This window comes from Gymnoscopelus braueri (assembly GCF_963280865.1).
Source record: "Gymnoscopelus braueri genome assembly, chromosome: 3".
NCBI classification, from domain to species: domain Eukaryota; kingdom Metazoa; phylum Chordata; class Actinopteri; order Myctophiformes; family Myctophidae; genus Gymnoscopelus; species Gymnoscopelus braueri.
In genome coordinates, this window is record NC_137612.1 from 41776247 (window position 1) to 41798469 (window position 22223).

At 39.7% G+C, this 22223-nt stretch overlaps 2 protein-coding genes across 2 annotated transcripts; both read left to right on the forward strand.

The window, feature by feature from the left end:
• The first annotated feature begins 324 nt into the window (after positions 1 to 324).
• dynlrb1 (dynein, light chain, roadblock-type 1) lies at positions 325 to 4852 on the forward strand. Its single transcript, XM_080425228.1, has 4 exons — positions 325 to 427; positions 1720 to 1795; positions 2871 to 3038; positions 4082 to 4852. Exons 1-4 carry the CDS (start codon positions 425 to 427, stop codon positions 4123 to 4125), a joined length of 291 nt encoding a protein of 96 aa, XP_080281354.1. The 5' UTR covers positions 325 to 424; the 3' UTR covers positions 4126 to 4852.
• Positions 4853 to 5826: 974 nt separating this feature from the next.
• Positions 5827 to 16021, forward strand: map1lc3a (microtubule-associated protein 1 light chain 3 alpha). The gene is made up of 4 exons (XM_080424444.1): positions 5827 to 6002; positions 10649 to 10704; positions 11651 to 11757; positions 14430 to 16021. Exons 1-4 carry the CDS (start codon positions 5963 to 5965, stop codon positions 14590 to 14592), a joined length of 366 nt encoding a protein of 121 aa, XP_080280570.1. The 5' UTR covers positions 5827 to 5962; the 3' UTR covers positions 14593 to 16021.
• The last annotated feature ends 6202 nt before the right edge of the window (positions 16022 to 22223 follow it).

Here is a 22223-nt window from a genome sequence, read left to right on the forward strand (position 1 = left end):
AATGTGCGGGGGGGGATAGCTGATCTTCAAGCTCACAACGGGTGGCATGGCAACGCATTATGAGCTTGTAGATCTGCTATTTTGACGCAGGCGACTACACGATTAGGCTTTAAGACTTTTTTTGTTTTTGTTTGAGAGATAATACAAACATGAATACAGTTTAAAAATAAGCTTACAAAAAGATAATGTATATTATACTATACTAGACCTATAGAACGGTATATTGTGTTTTAACAGTACAAACAAGAGTTTTTGTAAACTTACATCGCTAGGCGGCGCCACACTCCATTTACCACTTGAGCCGGATGTTAAAACCACTTCCGTGAGCAACACAAGTAGACATTACAGTTGTTGCTAACAGCTAGCTGTGTGAGCTCAGAGACCAGTGTGTTAATAGAAGCTAAACCAGACCGCTGCATCTAAAATGGTAGGTGGCCGTGGCATCTGACATCGTTAGGGTTCAGCTTTCTGCTAATAATCGATGGATTTATGTGGCGTTTTGATTGATTGATTGTTAGCTTGGCCTACAGTTGGCCTGCTGGTCGGTCGGGCGTTGTCACAACAGCCTGACGTTGCTTTGTTGACATCTCCTTAGATTCCTGTCGTTGATATACATAGCGTTTCTGCTTCATTTCTTGTTCACAGTTCCCCGTAAATATAATCCGTTATGTCAGTGATTGAACCTTTTTAATTTCAATTACCCCTATTCGATAAAGACTGTTATCTCTGGGACCCCAATCTAAGAAATGTTAGACATGATTTGGTCCTTTTTGATGTGTCATTTTGGTTCAGAATAACTTTGTCTTTACTGTCTTTGTACTGCAATTATAAAGTTAAAGCTGTTATAAGTGATATATATATTTTAATATAAACTAAAGGTTTAAGCTCTGTTAATTTTCCGACAGTAATCATTGCTAATCATTGTTTGTTCAATAACGGTTCAATCTGCCCATCCAGCTCACAAAATACATTTTCAGGCAGGTCACCATTTTCGTCCAATCAAGAGAGAATACATATTTATCACCTTCAATTTTAGTATTCCAATTCAAATTTTGTCTGTTCATTTATTTATCTAATTACTTCCGATTTCACGTTCCGTTTATCCTGTATGAGATCTCTCTCCTGATTGCGTGATTGGATTAAATTGGTATTCCGACCTGAAAATGTGTTTTATATAGATCTGTTTCAACCTTACTTACCAAAAATGTCACTTACAGTAACTTAACAGTGAAACTCTGATCAAAAGAGCCATTCTTGTGTGTTCTCTAGTTTTATATTACATTCATAATCTTGTAATAATGACCAGATGTGAAGCTAAATTAAGTTTAGCTGGGAACCCCCTGGGGGTCCCTGGACCCCACTTTAGCGAAAAACCCTCTTTAGAATTGACATGATTGATGTAGCACATAAGTGTCTGCACAAATTGTGTGCTTCTAATTTTGACTACTGTCCTGTACTGTACGGGTGGAAACCTCATACGTCCAAAACTGTTGCTTTTCAGGATTCAAATTCAAAAGAAGCATACCTACAAGCTCAAAATGCGTCGCTTTGTGCCGTGTTTCGAGCTTGTGGATCTGCTACTTTTGATACTTTTTTGATGCTGTAGTGTAGTATGACCAAGTATGGCGTTAATTTATGAACACAAAATGTTAAAATATGGAGATAAGAGGTTTCTGCCCGACAGCAACGATATCCTACTTCTGCTTACTTCTGTGTCAGGCTGATGTCGAGGAGACCTTAAAGAGGATACAGTGTCAGAAGGGTGTGCAAGGGGTCATCATTGCCAATTCAGAAGGTGAGTTAACAACCTTAATCATTTTTCAAAATTCTAATTTATTTTCACAACTTTATGCCTAGGTTCCCTGTTCTGGGCATCATAATAGGTGAACATTTGGTGAAATAGACAAGCATTTGGTGAAAATAGTAGATTTAGTGTAGAGGGAAAAAAGGAGAGGACCTGGTCAACGATTGTTAAGTGGTTTAACAATCCCACAGGAAGCTGTTTATTTACAGTAAAGCACCTAGCTGGGGTTTCACACTGTCAGTCCTACTACTGTAGTACCACCAGTCAGTGGCGTTCCCAGTAATTACATTTAGGGCAGGCGAGATTTTTTTGTCTCTCCCCCCCCCCCCTCCCCACGAAGGGGGGGGGGGTACTCGGGGAAAAATCTCGGGGGAAACTACACTGACTACAAAAATAAAAAACGTTAAAAACAATATGCAAGTATAATCAATCAATCAATTCTTCAGCAGTGGTCTCTTCATGTTGTAGTTTAGTAATGAATGGCTCAAGCTGCTCTCAGAACCCCTTTTATGCCAGGTGATGGCCCAGACCCCCACCCGGGAGTGCACTCCTAGCACCCCATGAAGACAAAGGCTACATTTGCATCACTATAGGCGAGGGTCGCTCTTCTGAATGGATACAGTGGTGATTAGCTGCCTGCCTGCCTGCGTGAATGGACGAGGAGGCGGGCTAATGGCCCGACAGCCACTATTCTGTTTGGATTTTTTTCACTGCCTGTTTTTCGGTCTTTTACTTTTTCTGGATGTGATGTGAGCCAGACATCCAGTAGAAGAAGTAACTGAGGCAGCTTTATTTCACAAAGTCTAGATCCCCCTTGTGAGGTTCCTTACTTCTCCCAACGTCTCCTAAATATTTTGATTCGTCCCAAATTTCATCCATTCACGTTCTCTCCGTGGCTGATCCCTTCCTATTTTTACTAGCTTATCCAATTGTCAGGAAGATCAAATCACAAAAAGGCAAATGTGAAAATAAATATTTCTCGAAGATACTCTAGTCTATAGTGCAGTATTGCAGCTTGATTTTTAACTAAATTAGTAACATTTTCTCTCTGTGTCCCCCTGTCCAGGCATTCCTATAAAGTCGACCCTGGACAACTCCAGCACAGTGCAGTATGCCGGGCTCATCCATCAGCTGATGATGAAGGCACGGAGCACCGTCCGAGACATCGACCCCCAGAACGACCTCACCTTCCTGCGTATCCGCTCCAAGAAGAACGAGATCATGATCGCCCCAGGTGAGACAGACAGGAATATTAGGACAGGATATTCTGCTGTAATGCACGTGGTCATTTGTATCAGGAGTCCCAGGAAAATTCTATGAGTCCTAATAAAAAAAAATGTTTTGAGAAATTGCAGTGTTTAATATTATGTGGCTATACAGCTTGAGGAACCGTTCAATGGACAGGTGGCGCCATCTTATAGCGAGGTTTTCGCTATTACTTTCAATGGAGTGACGTTGTGTTCTCTTTCTAGATAATTATGTTATATTCATGTATGTTGATAATGTATCTAATTTTTATTAAAACAAAATTTTAGACTTCAAATTAATTCACACTTTAAAATGCATTAAACCCCAAGGATAACAAAAATTAATGTCACAATAAAAGTTAGCGTTTTTGATTTAATATCTAAAGCAAGTTTCAAGTCCGTTCTAGTTGATTTTCATACACTGAAAACACTGGCTTCCTCAAAAGCCAAACAAGACACAGTATGCTTTGGAAAATGGTTGGCACTGCAGTAATACAAAGTATACTTTGGCTTGTGTGTGAGTCGTAGTTAATAAGCTAAACATACCAGACCACTGTTATGGTCCTTTAATGCTCATTACCCACAGGTCAGTCTCATTTAGCACTAAATAAATAAAGCACCAAACCTATAACTAACAGATACTGTATAATACACTCTATTAAAGGATCGGATGACTTCAGGAAAGACAGAAGTGCTTATCACGTGTTAACCACGTATGCCTGATTTATACTTCGTCATACAATTATGTAGTGTGGCAAAAATAGCCGATCTACAGCACAACACTAGTCTTCTTATTGAAATGTCTTGAAACTTTCCCCCATGACATTCCCAAAATATGGACGGCATGTTGAAAGTGGTTAATGTGCATCACCTAAAGTCTTGCCTTATATTTCATTTTTTGAAGTCGGCCATGTCTGACATGTTTTGTCCTGTAAAGACTGCAGCTCAGAATGTGTTGTACTTGAAGTCGTACATTAACATTCTGCTTATATGATGGTTTTCTATGTTTTTTTGTGGTTTTCTGTCGCAGATAAGGACTATTTCCTGATCGTCATCCAGAACCCCTCAGACTGAGACGGAAGACGACACTATCCATCCCCTCAGCGTCTCTTCCATCTCTCTCTTTCTGGCATTTAAGCATCCAAAACATTTATTCTGTTTGTAACTGAAAGATAAGTTTGCCGCAAGTTCTTTATTTTTACCCACTGTACCAGTCCGGGATGCAAGACTTGGAAGCAGAATAAATGGTGTCTGATTGGTGTGAGAGGTCGAAGTCCTTTCCACTCAAGGAGATGTCAGCACCATATGGTAGACTTATACAGAGCTACGTGTGTAGATAGGTTTTCATGTTTTAGCATTCCATTACCTTTCCTGTGTCTCCTATATCTGTTGCATGGATTTATCATCACGCGTCACTCTATAGCAGCGTCGGCTCTGGTTGTGTTCTCTTAATGTATTAAATATCAGATACGGATGTCTGCTAAAACAAAGCTATTCGGATTATATTGGTGCAAAATGCAACCAGTTTACAGTCGTATGCAGATTATGCACAGTGCAGCACATACAGAGAGAGAGAGCAGAATGTTTATACTGTATGTCGGAGGACTTTTGCTTTTATCTACAGTATGGAACATATAAAGAATTCATGATTTTTATTTATTTAACACACCAATTGTGGTCAAATTACAGTAATAATTTTGGCAAGCACGCTACTATCATCTTCCTGTTCTTGTCATGTCATACAAACATACATTTGTTTGTTTTTTGTTATCTGTAAGACCAATAAAACATGGTGAAAATGTTTGGTTTTCTTTATGTGTGTGTATCACTATTTATAGGGGATATCAAAGAGATTTTTGTAAATGATTATGATTTCCAAACCATGACTACATTTAGTCCTTGACTCTCGCATTATTGATTTGAGGTAATGAACCGAAACCTAGAGCAATTTGAATTGGAATGCAATGTATGGATGAATTAATTTACCCTAACCCTTTAAATTACATTGCCTACAGAAAAAACTCAAGTTAAATCAAAAATCCACATGGACCCTTTCCACAACAAAAATCTACAGCAGTAATAATGCTCAAAAATCAAGTGAAAGACCTTATTAAACCTCAAATCAAATGGCACGTGTTAACATGTTTGTGGTCCATTAGATTCTTAGAGGTGTAAAGTATTCTGATGTCAAATTAGATATGAGCCACAAAATAGCGATAGAATAATTAAATGAAATAACAATCTAATACATGATGTTATAATTACATTATGTTATATAAGCATTATTAGATTTGTTATAATCGTGGTGGAAAGTATTAACAATTTTCTATACTTTTACTACTTCTCCACTACACCTCAGAGTCAAATATTTTACTTTTTACTCCACTACAAATATTAGAAAACTTCAGTGACTAGTTACTTTGTCCTTTGATCTGCTATTTTCAAAAGATTTTTAGACATTTTATGCAATTGCATACAATTGCAAACTTGTGAAGTGGGACATATTTTGCTTAATGAGTACTTTCTACTTTTGGTACTTTTAAGTACATTTTGATACCAATACTTGTGTTCCTTTACTGAAGTAATTTTTTTAATTCCGGACTTTCATGTGTAACAGAGTGTTTCTACATTGCAGTATTGATACTTTTACTTAAGTAACACAACTTTTTCCACCACTGGTTATTATAATGTAATAACTAGTCTTATTTATGTGGAAGTTCCCTTTAAGTGGCAGGACAGGGTGACGTCATTCAGTCAGTGGCTGGTTGACTTGCTTTGTTTAGTGTGTTTGGGTTCACATTAGAACAGAGGAACACACACTGAAGACTGAACAATACGCAGCAAGTGGAACACCTTATATTACATATTAATATATTTAATTAAGGTATACATTGTATTACCATCGACAGAGATGCCTTCCGACAGACCTTTCAAACAAAGGAGGACATTTGGTAAGAAAAGCAGCCAGATAGTTGCAATCTAACGGTCGTATAACCTTAGCTAGCTTGTTGTTAGCTCGGCCTGCTAGCCACCCAGGAGGCTAATGAGCTCTTATCGTGTTTGATAAACGGGACATAATGTAATAAGGTTGGAATAACGTTTTTTTCAAACGTTACAAGTGTTTCAAACCGGGTGTTATAGTTGTTTAGATCAACGGGCCGAGCCCTGGTGTTACGACGAAATCAGTGACCCAGCGAATTCTGCGACACGTTGTGAGACGGTTGTTATTGTTTAGCCGTTTTCTTTTGATATAATCACAAAAACTAGTTAAAGATTGAAGCATCTCAGTATAACATTATGCGGACTGAAGGATATCAAGGCCTGTTAATTCTTTAACGGCTAAGACCGTTAGATTGGCATATATGTTTATGATTAGTTAATGTTGCATGTTAAACACAGTACCAGTGGTGGAAAAAGTACTCACATTTTTCAAAGTATCAATACTGCAATGTAGAAATACTCTGTTAGAAGTAAAAGTACCAGTATTCAAAATATACTTGAGTAAAAGTACAAAAGTATTGGTATCAAAATGTACCTAAAGTACCAAAAGTTGTAAGTATACTCATTATGCAGAAGGTCCCATTTCACACATTTTCAAATGTATAAAGTGTATAAAAATCTTTTGAAAATAGCAGATCTACAAGATCACAAAGCATCGCAATTCGCGAGCTTGTAGATCGGCTATTTTTAGATGGACAAAACGTATACAGAACGTAAGTGGTTAATGTATGTTTTTACAAAGTAGTAACTAAATTTGTCAAATAGTTGTGGAGTAAAAGTATAATATTTGCCTCTGAGATGTAGTGGAGTAGAAGTAAAAGTACTGACATTTGGAAATACTCCAGTAAAGTAAAAGTACCTCTAATTTGTACTTAAGTATAGTACTTGAGTAAATGTACTTAGTTACTTTACACCACTGCACAGTACTAGGAAAAGAAAAACAAGTTGTTGCTGACACATTATGGCTGTACACGTGTTGGGTTAGTTATGTTGCAATATGATGCCCTGGATGTTGAGGAGGGAGGAGCCAGGAGTCAGTCCATTGCATAATATCATGGCCTAACCCAACAGTGCAGTGTGGAGAAGGAAAACAAACCCCCCTTTTTTTAGGAGATCACTTATAATTCAGTGGTTCTCAAACTTTTCCATTGTCAAGGACCCCCAAATTGACATATATTTGGCCGTGGACAACCATTTGAAAACATTTTATGCCAGGAGCAGGGACCGACCCCATAGAAGACTTGGGTTGTTAAAATGTTAAAGAAATATTCCAAAATATTAATCATTTCAAGATTCTTTGAAAAAAGCGAGATCTACAAGCTCACAACGCATCTCATTTTCAAATAGAAGATGTATAGGGTTAATGTGGATACGTTTGATTTTTGATGCTATATTAACTCATTTTGCTGGGGGCCCCCATGAAACCCCCCCAAGGACCCCTGGGCGTCCCCAGGCCCCACTTTGAGAACCACTGTTTTAAAAGATGACTGGCTGATGTGTCAATTAAATGTAAAAAATATGTCTTTGGATTTCACATTAACTGAGAATGCTCAGACAGTACAACCTGGCCTTGTGTCTTGTAGTATCTTTTCTTGTCTTTCACCTCAGCAAAGTTGTTTGTTTGTTTGTTTGTTTGGTTTGTGACACAGACAGTCTGTGTCATACTGACACACATAGTATTGAGTTCTACAACCGTGACAGGCAGCTGAAAGACATTGTGACCCACAACATATTGCTTATCATGGCTGACTTTGAGCTTGTTTTTCTGTGAAGTTTCTTGTAAATATTGGTAGTTGGCTAGTTGCATGTTGGCATGTTGCGGTTTGTTTGGGCTTGTTTCTTAAGTGTAATTGCTTATTTGGCTTCCTTTCTAATGTTCTTTAAGCCAGTGGTTCTCATGTCAAGGACTCGCAAATTGTATTGTATTTGTCCGCGGACCCCTGTCTGAAAATATTTTGTGCCAGGGACGGTGTGGGACCCCCATATTTGATTTGTGTTCTTATTTAAGATACTTCAAAAACATTCCACATTTTTCCATGATTTCTTTTGAAAATATCAGATCTACAAGCTCACAACGCGTCGCATAGATCAGCTATTTGAAAATAGCCGATGTTACAAAGTGGTTCAACTTAACAAATTTTGCTGCAGAGCCCCTGTGTGTGTGTGTGTGTGTGTGTGTGTGTGTGATCATGCGGCCTAGTCGCTTCTTTTGGGCTTGTTTTCGTAGACCTGTCTAAGCTTGTTTCTCTCACAGAATCTGGCAACACTGTTGGTGCCATGGAATGAGATGTCGGCTGTTGCCTGGTTTTGAAATAGTTTCAGAAGGCCTGCTTTTAGGAGGCTGAGCCATAAACACAGGCCTTTAGCCTTGTTATTTACATAGACCAATCCTCTAGGGATAGGTGGAGCATTCAGCTTGCCTTCTATTTTCATACAACAAAGGAAGAAAATTTTTCATGCCTGAAAACAATATGATCTGCAACTATCGATTATATGCTTAGCCATTATTCTATCGTAAACTTTTCCAATTGATCACATAAACCATAAACAACAGTAATAGTTCAAAAAAGTATTAATTTATTAAAATGTATTATTTTTGTAATCGATTAAATAGATTAGTTCAATTAACTGTTGCACCCCTAATCTGATTAAAACCTTTCAAATGTTTAATTCAGTTTAGTGGCCTAGACCTTGTTGTGGTAATATGTGAGAGGGGGGAGGGGGATTTACACACAGGGCTGCTCTGTATTTCACATAGTCGAAGAAAATACCATGAGAACAAAACAAAAGGTGCTTTCATACTTTACGGCTGCCTCTCAGATCCATCTGAGCTTTGGACCATGTTTATTTATGCTGGGAAAGTATAGCTCTGTTTGTTCAGAAATAGAGCTTAGGGTATTCTTTACCTTGCAGACGTGTGTAAAGGAAAAACATAAACCATGATCCCAAACCTCAAGCAGGTGCTGCCCACAGAGGAAAACTGCTGAATAAGGAGGCAACCTAAAACGTCAGTGCACTTTATATACACATTATGTGTGTAAATGCAAGTTCTATTATGCATTTTCTTCATAGGCCAAGAATAGAATAATTCCAGCAAAACACAAATCTGTATCTACAGTACAACAGCTTACTGGAGTTAAAGGTTTAAGCAGTAGTTCACCCAAAAAAATTACTTATTTTCTATCAGTTACACACCCCATGAAGCCTTGAATTCATGGAGATTTATTTTTTATTTTTGTCACATTCCTAAGCCAATAATTTGATGACCGGCGGAGTCTCTGGTAGGAGACTCAAAGAGGATTCTACTGAGTCTCCTAATGACGATGACCTGGTCATCAAATTATTGGCTGAGGAATGCGTCAGACTGACAGCTGTGCACATTCACTGATTTCTCAGATTAAAATTCACCTCACACGTGAAGGGGAGGAGAAGGGTCACAAAGAGATTTGTACGGCTTTAAGAAAATTAGACATGGTGATTAAAAAAGAGGATGTGAATCATCATCATCATCAGCTTTGAATGTTTTCTATACTTTGCAGCATACTGTCATGTCGTCCAAAAGCTGCCAGCCACAGTCTTTGTCACGAATAAATTTAATTTAAGGAGATGCTATTCCTAGAGCGAGGCGGAAATCCGAGACAGTAAAAAGGATGTGTTTCTTGATACCATCTTTTGTCTCGATCTCTATATGCTCATCATTATTAAATGAATCCCTCTGAAAGCTTGGTTAAGCCTAGTCAGGCTATAATATATCTTTAAAACCTAAAAGAAGTACATGAGGAGGGGGTTTGTTTTCCATTAAAATCCGCATCAATGAATAAATGCATTCTGTGGTTCAAATTCTGGATATTTTAAATATTCTGAAGTTCTGGAAAATGTGTCAAATGACACATTTGCCACTTTTGAATTTGAAAACTGCAACTTTTTATTTCCTTCTCTTGCTCTGCCCCCACTCAGGAAGGATACATCTATTACATTATTACACCTTAATGACTGAGAAGTTTTACATTATGAGATCTAACATTGACTGAGTGTCATGATGATACTACAATTGACAGTGGGTGTGGCAGTCTGAGCTTCTGTAAACAATAGCAATAATCACAGATTAGATTACATTGATCCGCTCTGTGAAAATTATAATACCAGAGTTGCCTCAGTAATACTAATCCTGTAGGGATTTTGGAGCAAATAGAGAACAGTTCAGAATGGCTACTGTAAATGACAGCCATGTAGAATTGAAAGACTACAACTATATTCAGGTATATTGAGCCATAATACGAAGAATTAGAGAAGAAGGTGCAAGTGTGCCTGCTAGTTGGATGTGCAGTGCATCATGGGTAATGTAGGAAATCTCCCATCTCTTTGTAGTTTGCTAAATGTTTACATTTTTTGTTTAATTTCACAGTCCATTTAAACTGGTGAGTTTTTCAGATGGTAAATCTTTAATTTGACACGTACTTGAATCTGAACCTGAGAAACTCTTGGTGAATTTCACATGAGACGATAGCTGTTTCTGATAGCGATAAGATGAAAATATACTGTATATTGAGTTTGGTCCTCATGGCAATGGTTGCCTGTCTGTCTTTGTCTCCCACAGCTGACCGATGCAAAGAAGTCCAGCAGATCCGCGAGCAGCATCCCAATAAGATCCCTGTAAGCTGGTCTTTATGATCTGTCATTTGGAATTGATTGAATTCTAGATGAGTTTACCGCAGCAAGATAATTCAGATGGTGTCAAATAATTATGATTTTAAACTTTCTGGAAACTCATGTTGTTCTATCTGGCAAATGCCACCCACGTGTGTGTGTGTGTGTGTGTGTGTGTGTGTGTGTGTGTGTGTGTGTGTGTGTGTGTGTGTGTGTGTGTGTGTGTGTGTGTGTGTGTGTGTGTGTGTGTGTGTGTGTGTGTGTGTGTGTGTGTGTGTGTGTGTGTGTGTGTGTGTGTGTGTGTGTGTGTGTGTGTGTGTCCATTCATGGTATTAAAGGGAAACCTTGTTTTTTTACAACCAAGGTTTATGTTTTAGCGTGTAAATAAAAGTGTTAAATCATTTACTGCTTTCTATAGTTTTAGCAATTTTCGTGATCTTTTTTACAGTGGGCGAGGGCATTTGGGCAGGTGGCTAAATATGTATTTTTTACACAATAAAAAAGGCCCTATGGTCTTTGATGGCCATATGTGAGTTATTGGGGGCTAGAAGAGCTACTGTAAATAATAATAAAGACATCGACGGGTTATTGTGTAAAAAAATACATATTTAGCCACCTGCCCGAATGCCCCTGTAAAAAAGATTGTGAAAATTGCTAAAACTATAGAAAGCAGTAAAAGAAAACATTTTAACACTCATCTTTTATTTACTTTAATTACAAGCTAAAATATAAACCTTGGTTTTAAAAAACCAAAGTTGTCCTTTAATGTGAATATTGGGCTACCGCTACCTAAACACAGTTAAACCAGACACATCATCCCCCCCCCCCATTTAGCACTAGAAATGTTTATTCAAATGCATTTATGTAATTAGCTGCTGCCATCCAGGTTTTCTAATGGGACATGCGTCCTGAGTCAGATATAAATGTAACCACTGTCTTGTCCATGCCCTAGGTGATTATTGAGAGATATAAGGGAGAGAAGTGCCTGCCTGTTCTGGACAAGACCAAGTTCCTTGTACCTGATCACGTCAACATGAGTGAACTAGTCAAGATCATCAGGTAAAATGCTTCTCTGACTACACCTATAAAGACACAACATTGATGGAGTTAATTACACACACCCAAGTGGACATAGTACAATTTACCATTTACAATTTAGGCATTTAGTGAACGCTCTTTATCCAGAGCGACTTACAGTAAGCAAGGTAAACACATGCATCAAATGCATAAAGACAGTGTAGTTCCTCAGTAATCTAGGGTCATAGGTAAACCAAGAACTTAGCATCAGTCTAATCAATATAATATATAAAATGCTATCTAAATTACATTCTAACCTTTGCATAATACTGCATGGTCATCAAGGCTAGGTCAAGGTCAATATTGCACATAGTATAGTCTATGATCTATGGTCGGAAAAATAGTTGTTGATGTTTTAAGTGTGTGTTTGGTGTTATCCACTAGCTAGCATGTTAGTGCTTGTGCATTTGTGCTGGTATTTGAGAGAGTGCGTGAGCGTTTTTGCCAGTGCTGCTGACACGCGTGTGAGTGTCAGGTTTCTCCAAGTCGTCCTGCTGACTGGTTTGTTTACAACCCTGTGAACCCTGTGCTGCATCAGAGGGTTAAGAGCTTTGTCCATAGTCAAATAGGCCAGTGGTTCTCAACCTGTGGGACCCCAGAAGATATTGGGGGGGCTCCCCAGATGACAGTGAAATGACAATTTATGGACTTTTAAGACCCTTTTAATACCAAAAATATGAGAAAGAGGCAACAATTGTGAAAATAGCTGATCTACAAGCTCCTTGCAATTTTTCACAATATTTATCTGTGGAACCGAGTCAAACAAAATGTAATGTTTATCGGGGTGGGTGGTCCCCAGTTCAAATATGATTATCTTAGGAGGTCACTGCCTGAAAAGGTTGAGAACCACTGAAATAAGCATCATGTCCTGTTTTCTTTATTCTTTTTTTTTTGTGCTTTGCATTGAGAGGCTAGTAGGATGCAATATAGGTAGGTACTAGGGCTGGGCGATATGACTTCAAATCAATATCACGATTATTGCAAACTTTTGCCTCAATTATGATTAATGTATATAAAAAATATATATATATAGTGAAAATAGCAGATCTACAAGTGTAAGTCAATTCCCCATGTATTCCTGTGGCCCCTACTGTGTGGTCTTGGGGAGGGTGTTACACGTATATACGTACTGTAATGTCGTCAGACCAGATAGACCAGCGTTACTATTTCAGGATCATTGTGATACATATTCCCATTTAGAGATGCTTGGAAAGCACTTTGACTTTCCTGGAAAGAACAGAACATCTTGTATTCATGTGAGCTTCTCTCCATTTTCTGCGTTTCATCCTGTCCTTTCACTATTCCTCTCTCAGGTTTTTTGTAACTCCAATCCGTCCTGTCCTGTCCTCTGTCCTCTCTTCTCTATGAGCGTGGTCACTTTAGGAATCACGGTTCACGGTCACATTGCCACAGTGTGCACACACAGTTAACCACATTAACCTTGGTGTCCCTGTTCTGGGCAAATGTTTTAAACAATTCAAATTCACATTTTCTTTCTTTCTTTCTTTTTGTTTTCAAAATAGCAAAAATAGCACTGATCTACAAGCTCGCAATACGATGCGTTGTTATCTTGTAGATAGGATATAGATAGATAGTATATCCCTATTTTATGTCATTAAAGTGAAAATATCTGAAATATTTTATTAAAGTTTAATTATAGTTATGAAATAGTTTAAGATTGGTGCAAGAAAACTCACACGTTGAAAGATGTACAGTATCAATCACATGACACAAAGCTACATCCTGTGCAATGTGAAGCCACAAGCCTTTTAGCCACTTACATAAGAGATCCTGCAATAATGGCATGAAGAGCCACTAATTAATTCCAGCTTTGCTTTTATACACAGAACCAAACCAACTGCGTGTGCGCGTTTACTTTGCATGCCGGCGTTCCGGAATCAGAGGCGTACAGAATAACAGCATCGGCATCTAGTGTTACAATATCCTGTTTAAGATGACAGCGGCTATCGGTAGATTTGATACATTTAAAAAAACAGCCTACACATGTACATGTATGTGTTGCTATTTAATTAGAACAGGAACATTTATTTATATCTGTTGTAAAGTCAGGACTGACTCGTGTCTTTAAAGGGCAAGACCACTTTGGTAGAGGTTTGGGTTGTGTAGTTACTGTACCTTGCAATGATGTAACTCCAAAGGTGGACAAGAAATAAAAAATAATTGCTCCATTGATTAGACATTGATAATTCAAAATATGCTCCTCATTGACTTACATTGTACGCTGAAACAGCTCTCAAAGTCACTCTTTTAGCACGTAAACAAACGCAAACAAAGTTGGTTCAGACAATATAGAACATCACCAAACCCAGTACTGTTTTTTTTTCTTATAAAAATTTCAACTTCCTGTTGCTTGATGATTCTAATCATTGGAGCAATTATTTTTGATTTCTTGTCCACCTTTGGAGTTACATCATGAAAAGGTAACTAACTACACAACCCAAACCTCTACCAAAGTGGTCTTGCCCTTTAACAATTTCTCACGAAATTAAAGCTTAGAATTTTGAAAAAAACGTAAAAGATATCTATGAATTTGCTGTGAGATCAGGCTGTATGGTTACAAAACGTGTGTAGTAGTTTTGTCTGCCCCCACCCACACTATCTCTCTTTGTTTGTCTCCCTTCCTCTTGGCCCAGGCGTCGTCTCCAGCTGAACCCCACACAGGCCTTCTTCCTGCTGGTCAACCAGCATAGCATGGTGTCCGTGTCCACGTCCATCTCCGAGATCTACGAGCAGGAGAGAGACGAGGACGGCTTCCTCTACATGGTCTACGCCTCGCAGGAGACCTTCGGCTGCTAGGGAGGAGAAAGGAGGAGAGAAGGTGGGGTGGGGTGGGAGGGGTGGGGACTAAGGAGGAGTAAATGTGGGGTTAAGAATCGCAGTACCGACTCTCCCTCATACTGTCACCACAGAGGGGAAAGTAATGCTAGCCACCGGTCAAAGGCCGGTAGTTTCTTGACCCTGGCTGCTAAGATTGCCTATGCGACCCAGCCACATTGTCATCACTCAAGGGTCCTGTTCTATTCTTAAAAGCATATGTGGTGCACCTGGCTGCTGCAGTTTGCCATCCATCAGCCTGTATGTATGGTGGACAAAAAATGTTTGGTTTCCTGCCCTGATTCTAACCTCACTCCGCCCAAGCTTCTCAATGTCACCTATCTTCTGTTTAGCTGCCTACTAGTACTCTTCTTCCTCCTGCCCTCCATCTCTCTGTCTGTCTCTCTGTCTCTCTCTCTCTGTCTCTCTGTCTCTCTGTCTCTCTGTCTCTCTGTGTGTCTCTCTCTCTCTCTCTCTCTCTGTCTCTCTGTCTCTCTCTTTTCCCCTCTATGCTTTTCTGCCTTGCTCACATCGGTCAGTAAAGAGAACAATAGATTCCAAATAGCAGAGGACACCTCAGAGATAGAATTTACTATTAGAATTCAGGATGGGACACACACACACTTAGGGTTTACTGTTATCATTTGGATGGAGTTTTTTAAACTGGCTGTTGCTGTTTATTGGGAAGGTAGGTTAAACCTTTATATAGGCAACACAAAACAAAAGCCAGTCGTTGCATTAGGTGATTGGAAGCTTGGCTGATAAATTAATTGATACTACTTGGTGATAAACACACCTGCCACGTTGTAGACAAGACGGAAGCACAGCGCGGTTAACTCCTCAAGCACCCCTCATTCGCTGTTTAATTTTCAATGCCATCTTCTCAACTATTTCCTTTTGGACAGCAGCAACAGTAGTACAAGCTAGTTATAGATTTCTTTTTTAATGATTATTGTTTTTACGTTTGTTTGATTTTCTTCTCTTAAACCACCCCCACCCCCAATTCTTTCTTAGTTCTTTGTTTTGTTCAGTATTACGTAGATTACTACGTAGATTACCAGTTGTGGATTATCACAGTTTGTTTTCATTGTAACAAGTCCCAACCTGACTCTCACATAGCCAACTGCTGGTTATCACTGAGCTGGCAAAACGGGCTAAAATATAAGAAATTACCGTAATTACAGTAATTTATATCATCATTTACTGTAAATATACACGTGCAATACTCAATCCCCTTTAACCCCTTTACATATTTCTCACACCATGAAAACACACACACACACACACACACACACACACACACACACACACACACACACACACACACACACACACACACACACACACACACACACACACACACACACACACACACACACACACACACACACACACACACACACACACAGAACCATTAGGTAACACTGTGTATCATATTATCACCTTGTATGAAAGCCAGAACTAAATGGCTTTGTCAGACATTTACTTTATATAACGGCTACCTTTATATGCACAGTGCACGTAGTCTAGGAAGGGAACATGGCTCTAGCAGCACTGGCCAAATGAGGCTCACATTTGACAGTGACGTTCATCCAATGACCGTTGGATCTGACTGTTGTGTTTCGTCTACTTTAGAAGAAAGAAAAAAAGTAAGGCGATTCTCAGCCTGCTTTCAGAGCAGAGGTCACAATGTAGGATTGATTTCCTACCCTGTAAGCACATTATATTACAGTACACGCCGCTAGCATTGTCAGCCTGTTGGATAACCAGGGGTGCTCTCAGTTCAAGTGGTTTCCAAGTAAACCGCTTTGACCCTGACGTCCCTGTTTTTTGGGCATGCCATTATGGGTGAACATTGTCATACATTTTGAAATATTCTCAAAAATAACTGATCTATAAGCTTGAGCTTATAGAGCTTGAGCTATTTTTTTATTTCTTTGATTGGGGCTTAAGTGGCTAAAATGCTTGTTCACCCCACTTCCCTACACTGTGTCACCTCTATAGCTAAATACACCAGTTGTCTTGTATTTGTAAAACTCCATTTGTCCACTAGCTGGGACAATACTGGGCACAGAATCCCGACAAGGAAATGAAAGGCGAATGTTTGGCGTCTGGCCTTCAACTTGGAGCAGAATGCACTCACACAGAGTAAGAACAGTGGCTACTCTGGTCAGGACAGTGAGGAGACAGTGACTTCACAAGGGTTAGACAACACTTACATACGTAAATGTACTAGTTATATACACAGACAAATTTGCTGTATTTGGGAAACAGGCAGGCAAACAAAATAAATCAAACGCGGCTTTTCATCAGAGCTGGGGTGGAAAATAACGCTTAGTAGCCCACGATCTTCATATAAAGCAAAATCCTGAGTGTTGGTTTAACGAAACCACGTTTTACTTGAGAGTGTACAAATGGACCCGAAAGGTCCATTTTTACACTCGTGAGTTAAATGAATGCTCTCAAGACGCTGTGGTGCTGTGTACCAGTGTGTGACTTGTGTGAGGACAGTTTCTGTCGCTTATCGGAGTGCTTGTAAGATTGCAGCGCGTGTGATGTGACTGTAGAATAGAGTTGAGTAGTAGGGATTTAAAAACAACGCATTATACAATGTAGGAAATGGAAGAGCTTCTTTGCACATTATATTAAATTAATACGAATATATTAAAAAAATACAACTTGGCATTCATTTTGTTTGTTTTTTAATGATTTTAATTACTGTATCTATATAACATTATCTTCTTTTGTATCTGCTCCACTGTTGTGTAGGGCACTGCTTTGTCACTGTATGTTGGTCTGTCTGCCTTTTGTTAACTAAGACTTTTTTTTTTGACAGAAAAAGAAAAAGGTTGAGAAGCACTACATACTTTGCATGTTTTTTTTTGTTCTCTCGAGTTTTCATTTTTGATATGTGAAATTATTTTACGCAATAGATATTATTGTATTGTTTTATTTAATGTCTTTTTAGATGTCTCTGAACCAAAAAACAGAAAATAAGTATGTGTATGTTTGAAACAAAAAAAGTGTGCGTATCAACGATCATATAATCAGTTATTCTTAGGATGCGTGTTTAATTTAGGCTTTCTGACATTGTCACTGTGTGGAGGGGTGTACATAGACATTGCTACGACTTTATTTCAAGCATTTGCCAATAAAAGACAAAACATTTAAAGAAACATTGCCTTGAAAAGAATTCTCCTGTCCTTGTTTTGAATTTTCCTTCACTTGACCAACACTACTACTAGCAACAGTGAATGAATGTGATCAACACTATGAATGAATGACATGGTTCCTTTGTGACCTACCGGTAATTCTTTTTTGTAATGAACAATGTTGTTGAGACACCCTGGACACTTGCTAAACAGAGTTGGACCTAAACATTGAGAAGCATGTCATTTCCTCAACAGGAACTAAAATCCTATGTACTTTGTTGATGGGAGTCCCCCAGGGGTCTGTACTAGGCCCTCTCCTTTTCCCCCTCTAAACCAAATCTACAAACTCACAGTGCGTCACAAAGCGACATGTAGATCGGCTATTTTTGTCAAATGTTTGCACCAGAATAGGAATGCTATGGTTCATGTGGGTAAAGTGAAGCCTTACTGACATTTATGAAGTTCATAAAAGTTATTAAAAGATTTCTAATGTTTATTTGGTTCATGCACCAACATTATGACATCAGCCAAACATGGCTATTCACATTGTAAATCGACTTTGATCCAATATTAAAATTGCCAAGAGGGTGGGCATCACGAACATAACATCCGGACTTGTGAGGCCCACCATTGCTCCCAACCGCACCAAACTTGGCACAAACACTGTTCAGGGGCTTGCCATGACAATAGTCACACCAAGGGTCCCCAAGGGGCCACAGGTGCACCGATGCTTCAATCTGCACCAACCTTGAAACAAACACTGTTCAGGGGTCTGGCATAACAATAGTCACACACACAAAAAATTGCACACATAAGGGGCACTTAGGGCCACTCAAATGGCCTTAACTCTATGACCATTGTTCTGATAAGCTCAATATAGGACTAGATTTTCAAACACTATTCACATTTGGTAGAAATTAATAGACATCTATATTATATTTCATGTGTTTGAAAAGAAAGAAATGGACAAATATATATTGGCTAATATACTGTATTTGTGAAAATGTATTCCCAGGGTATTCCCAGGGTCCCAGGGTTTTTGCTGTATAGCAGGTATTTTGGGGGGCAGAGCCCTCGTTCATTCTGGGCCAGGCGTTTTTTTTTTTTTTTTTACATATCCAAAGAAAGGGCAAGGCAAGTTCATCTGTATAGCACATTTCAACAAGGCAATTCAGAGTGCTTTACATAAGACATTAAGACGAATCAAAAAAATTGTAAAATAAAAACACAAAAAATATATAGAAAACAAAACTCAGTAAAAGGCAGTGGCAAATAGAAAGATCTAGCTTTGATTTAAAATAACTGAGAGTTGTAGCAGCCCTCCAGATTTCTGGGAGTTTGTGCCAGATATGTGGTGCATATAAAAACCAAATGCTGCTTGTCCACGTTTAGTTCTGATTGTGGCGACAGAAAGCAGACCTGAGAGGTCTGGACTCTGGTTGATTCATGATAACAACATCAGAAAGAAGACCTCTGTTGGGCCCTCAACAGCTCTACACTGATAAAGAAGCCCACCAACATCTTTTCTTCCTAAGGAGGAGGAGGCAGACGGGAAAGCCCACCTATCTCACCAGTCAGACTCTGATAAACCTTTACCAGTGTACCTACCATCAAAAGCATCCTCATTCCTCACCTAATGTATCACAGCTTGGTATGGTAGCTGCTCTGTCTCAGAGAGGAAATCATCTCTCCATGTCAAAGACTCACCACTGTCTAGTCTAGTACCACCAATCAAGTCTATATTCACCACAAACGTCAACTTGGTCTAATAAGAAGCCAAGGCCTTCAAAGATATTATGACTTTTATTTTTGTATTATCAATATTCTATGCACTTTATGACTTTCTTTTTGCACTGGACGCATAATAATTTCGTTGTACCTTACTGTTCAATAATAAAAATCCATCCAAGGCACATTGGCACCTAGATTGCGTTCTGCAAATGTTTGCATCTTTTGACCACATGGTGGTGCTAATCTTACTCAAACGTGAGTAATTGTACACACCACACACATTCAAAAAGTTTTGTCTTTCAGCCAATATACACAATTCTTCAGGGTTCTTTAACAGTAAAAAATAAAAACATAATTGTATACTGCGGTCAAATAAGGGGTGATAAAATATCCAACAACTGCCACCTTTCCGGAGATTTTAATAAATACATTCTCACTGCTGGAAAGAAAACATCACCTTTGAGGTTTTACTAAAAAGCTTTAGTTTCATATTTCACAATGTTTGATGTTTCACAAGACTATTTATGTATTGAGGCCAATTACAAAACTTTTTCTTGATTTCAAGCGGCATCAGTAGCCTAATTGTCTCTGGTAATTATGTCCTCTCTCCCTCCACCTCCTAACCCATTGGTTCCTGATATATTATAACTATGATTAGTTCCTAAACATTTCAGCTGATCCAAAAGATACATTTGATGTCTCCATGACTTACAAAAAAGTTTTAAATTAAATTAAATTAAATTATTTGTAATGTATTTCTTTATATTTTTGTTTTTTTATATATATATATATATTAATGGAAACAAATTTAGGAAATGCATTTTTTTTTTCATAATATTTCTCGCAACCCATAAAAATGGGTCTCAAAACCATTCTTTGGGAAACACTGGGTTAGGACCATAGATAATGGTAGATACTAGATACTAGAGTTATATTGGTTAGTAGTCCTTGGGCCAGACCAGATATCGGTACCACTAAGTCGGCAAAACCTTACCTATACTAAATTGTTTTTTGGGCCAATATAAGTAAATAAAAATATGATAGCCTTTCCATTGGAGCAGCTTTTTATATTTTTTGACATTTTGTTATTTTTCTCTATAGGCGGATTTTCATTCATAGCCAACAACATATTAAAAGTTATATAACACATTTTTTGGACATCACACTGCTCCTTTTTTCTATAAATTAAACAAACCTGTGTCCAATTAAAGTAGTTGATGAAGTGGGTGTGGCCTATTATTTGGTGGTGGAGCAGTTTTTTCAGGAATCAAAGCTGAAGGGGACAGCTGTCACAGCTGACTGGTAAGAACAATCCAAATCCACAATCCGTAAGACCTATTCTGAACCTCAAAGGGTTTGAACAGATTTCTGAAGGTCTTCAACTTTCGAATGCTCACAACGGCGACGTTGTTGCAAACGATACGTCATGGAGATTGGTGGACGAGTATAGACCTCAAGGATGCCTATTTTCACGTCCCAATCTATCCACCGCACCGCAAGTTCCTGCGCTTCGGCTACGAAGGCAAAGTGTACGAGTACACGGTGCTCCCCTTTGGCATGTCACTGAGCCCCCGGGTGTTCGTGAAATGCACAGAGGCGGCGATAGCTCCGCTGCGTCAGCAGGGTCTGCGTCTGGCGACGTACATAGACGATTGGCTGCTGGCAGCGGAGTCGAGGGAAGAGGTAGCGCGGCACACGGAGATGGCCATTGCGCACCTGCAGTCCCTGGGGTTCACAATCAACGCTCAGAAGAGCGTTTTGATTCCATCCCAACAAGCCACCTTCGTGGGGATATCCTTGGATTCCACCACGATGATGGCGCGCCTGTCCCAGGACAGGATAACGAGCTTCTTGGCATGTGTGCGCTCCATGCGCCTAGGGCGCAAAGTCACGTACAGGACATGCATGCAAGCTGCGGGTCTCATGGCCTCGGCCATACACCTGATCCAGCTGGGCAGATTCTACATGAGACCTTTCCAGAGATGGATGTGGTCTCTGAGGATACCGCACTCCATGGGCTCTCGGAAAGTGGTAGTGTCACCACGCTGTGTTTTGTCACTCCAACCGTGGACACAGGCGACCTTCTTGTCCGAAGGGGTCAAGATAGGCGCTGTAGTGTCCTGGAAGGTGATAACCACGGACGCCAGCCTCTCAGGTTGGGGGGCTGTCCACGAAGGCTACTCAGCCCGGGGGTTGTGGGACTCCTCCCAGAGCTCGAGTGGCCGAGCGGTCTACTTTTTGCCTTTCCACCCCTGGGTCTGATCCGTCCAACGTTGGAGAGGATCAGGACCCGGGGTGGGATGGTTCTGCTGGTAGCACCAGCATGGGGCACGTGGAGGACGGAGATCTTTTCCCTCCTCTACGACGAGCCGTGGCCTCTCCCCCTGCTCAGAGACCTTCTGAGGCAAGGCGGGGACGAGGTTTGGCACGAGAACCCCCAGGCTCTGCATCTGTGGGTGTACCCCGTGAAAGGTCGAGTCTAAAATCGCAAGGCCTGCCCCCTGCAGTGGTGGCCACTATACAGGGGGCTAGGGCAGATTCTACCAGACGTCAGTACGACGTTAGGTGGAATATGTTTGAGACCTGGTGCCTGGAGCAATCACCTCCGGTGGTGGCTTTTCAGGCCCCTGTGAGAAGCATTCTGATCTACCTGCAGGACAGATTGGATCATGATTTGGCTTTCTCCACCATCAAGGTGTACCTGGCTGCCATCACCGCCTGCCACGATGG

Coding starts and splice junctions, on each gene's coding strand:
- dynlrb1 (XM_080425228.1), top strand. Junction 1,796..2,870: donor CATCATTGCCAATTCAGAAG/GTGAGTTAACAA, acceptor CCCCCTGTCCAG/GCATTCCTATAAAGTCGACC. Junction 3,039..4,081: donor CGAGATCATGATCGCCCCAG/GTGAGACAGACA, acceptor TTTCTGTCGCAG/ATAAGGACTATTTCCTGATC.
- map1lc3a (XM_080424444.1), top strand. CDS start 5,963: ATGCCTTCCGACAGACCTTTCAAACAAAGGAGGACATTTG. Junction 10,705..11,650: donor AGCATCCCAATAAGATCCCT/GTAAGCTGGTCT, acceptor TCCATGCCCTAG/GTGATTATTGAGAGATATAA. Junction 11,758..14,429: donor GAACTAGTCAAGATCATCAG/GTAAAATGCTTC, acceptor CTCTTGGCCCAG/GCGTCGTCTCCAGCTGAACC.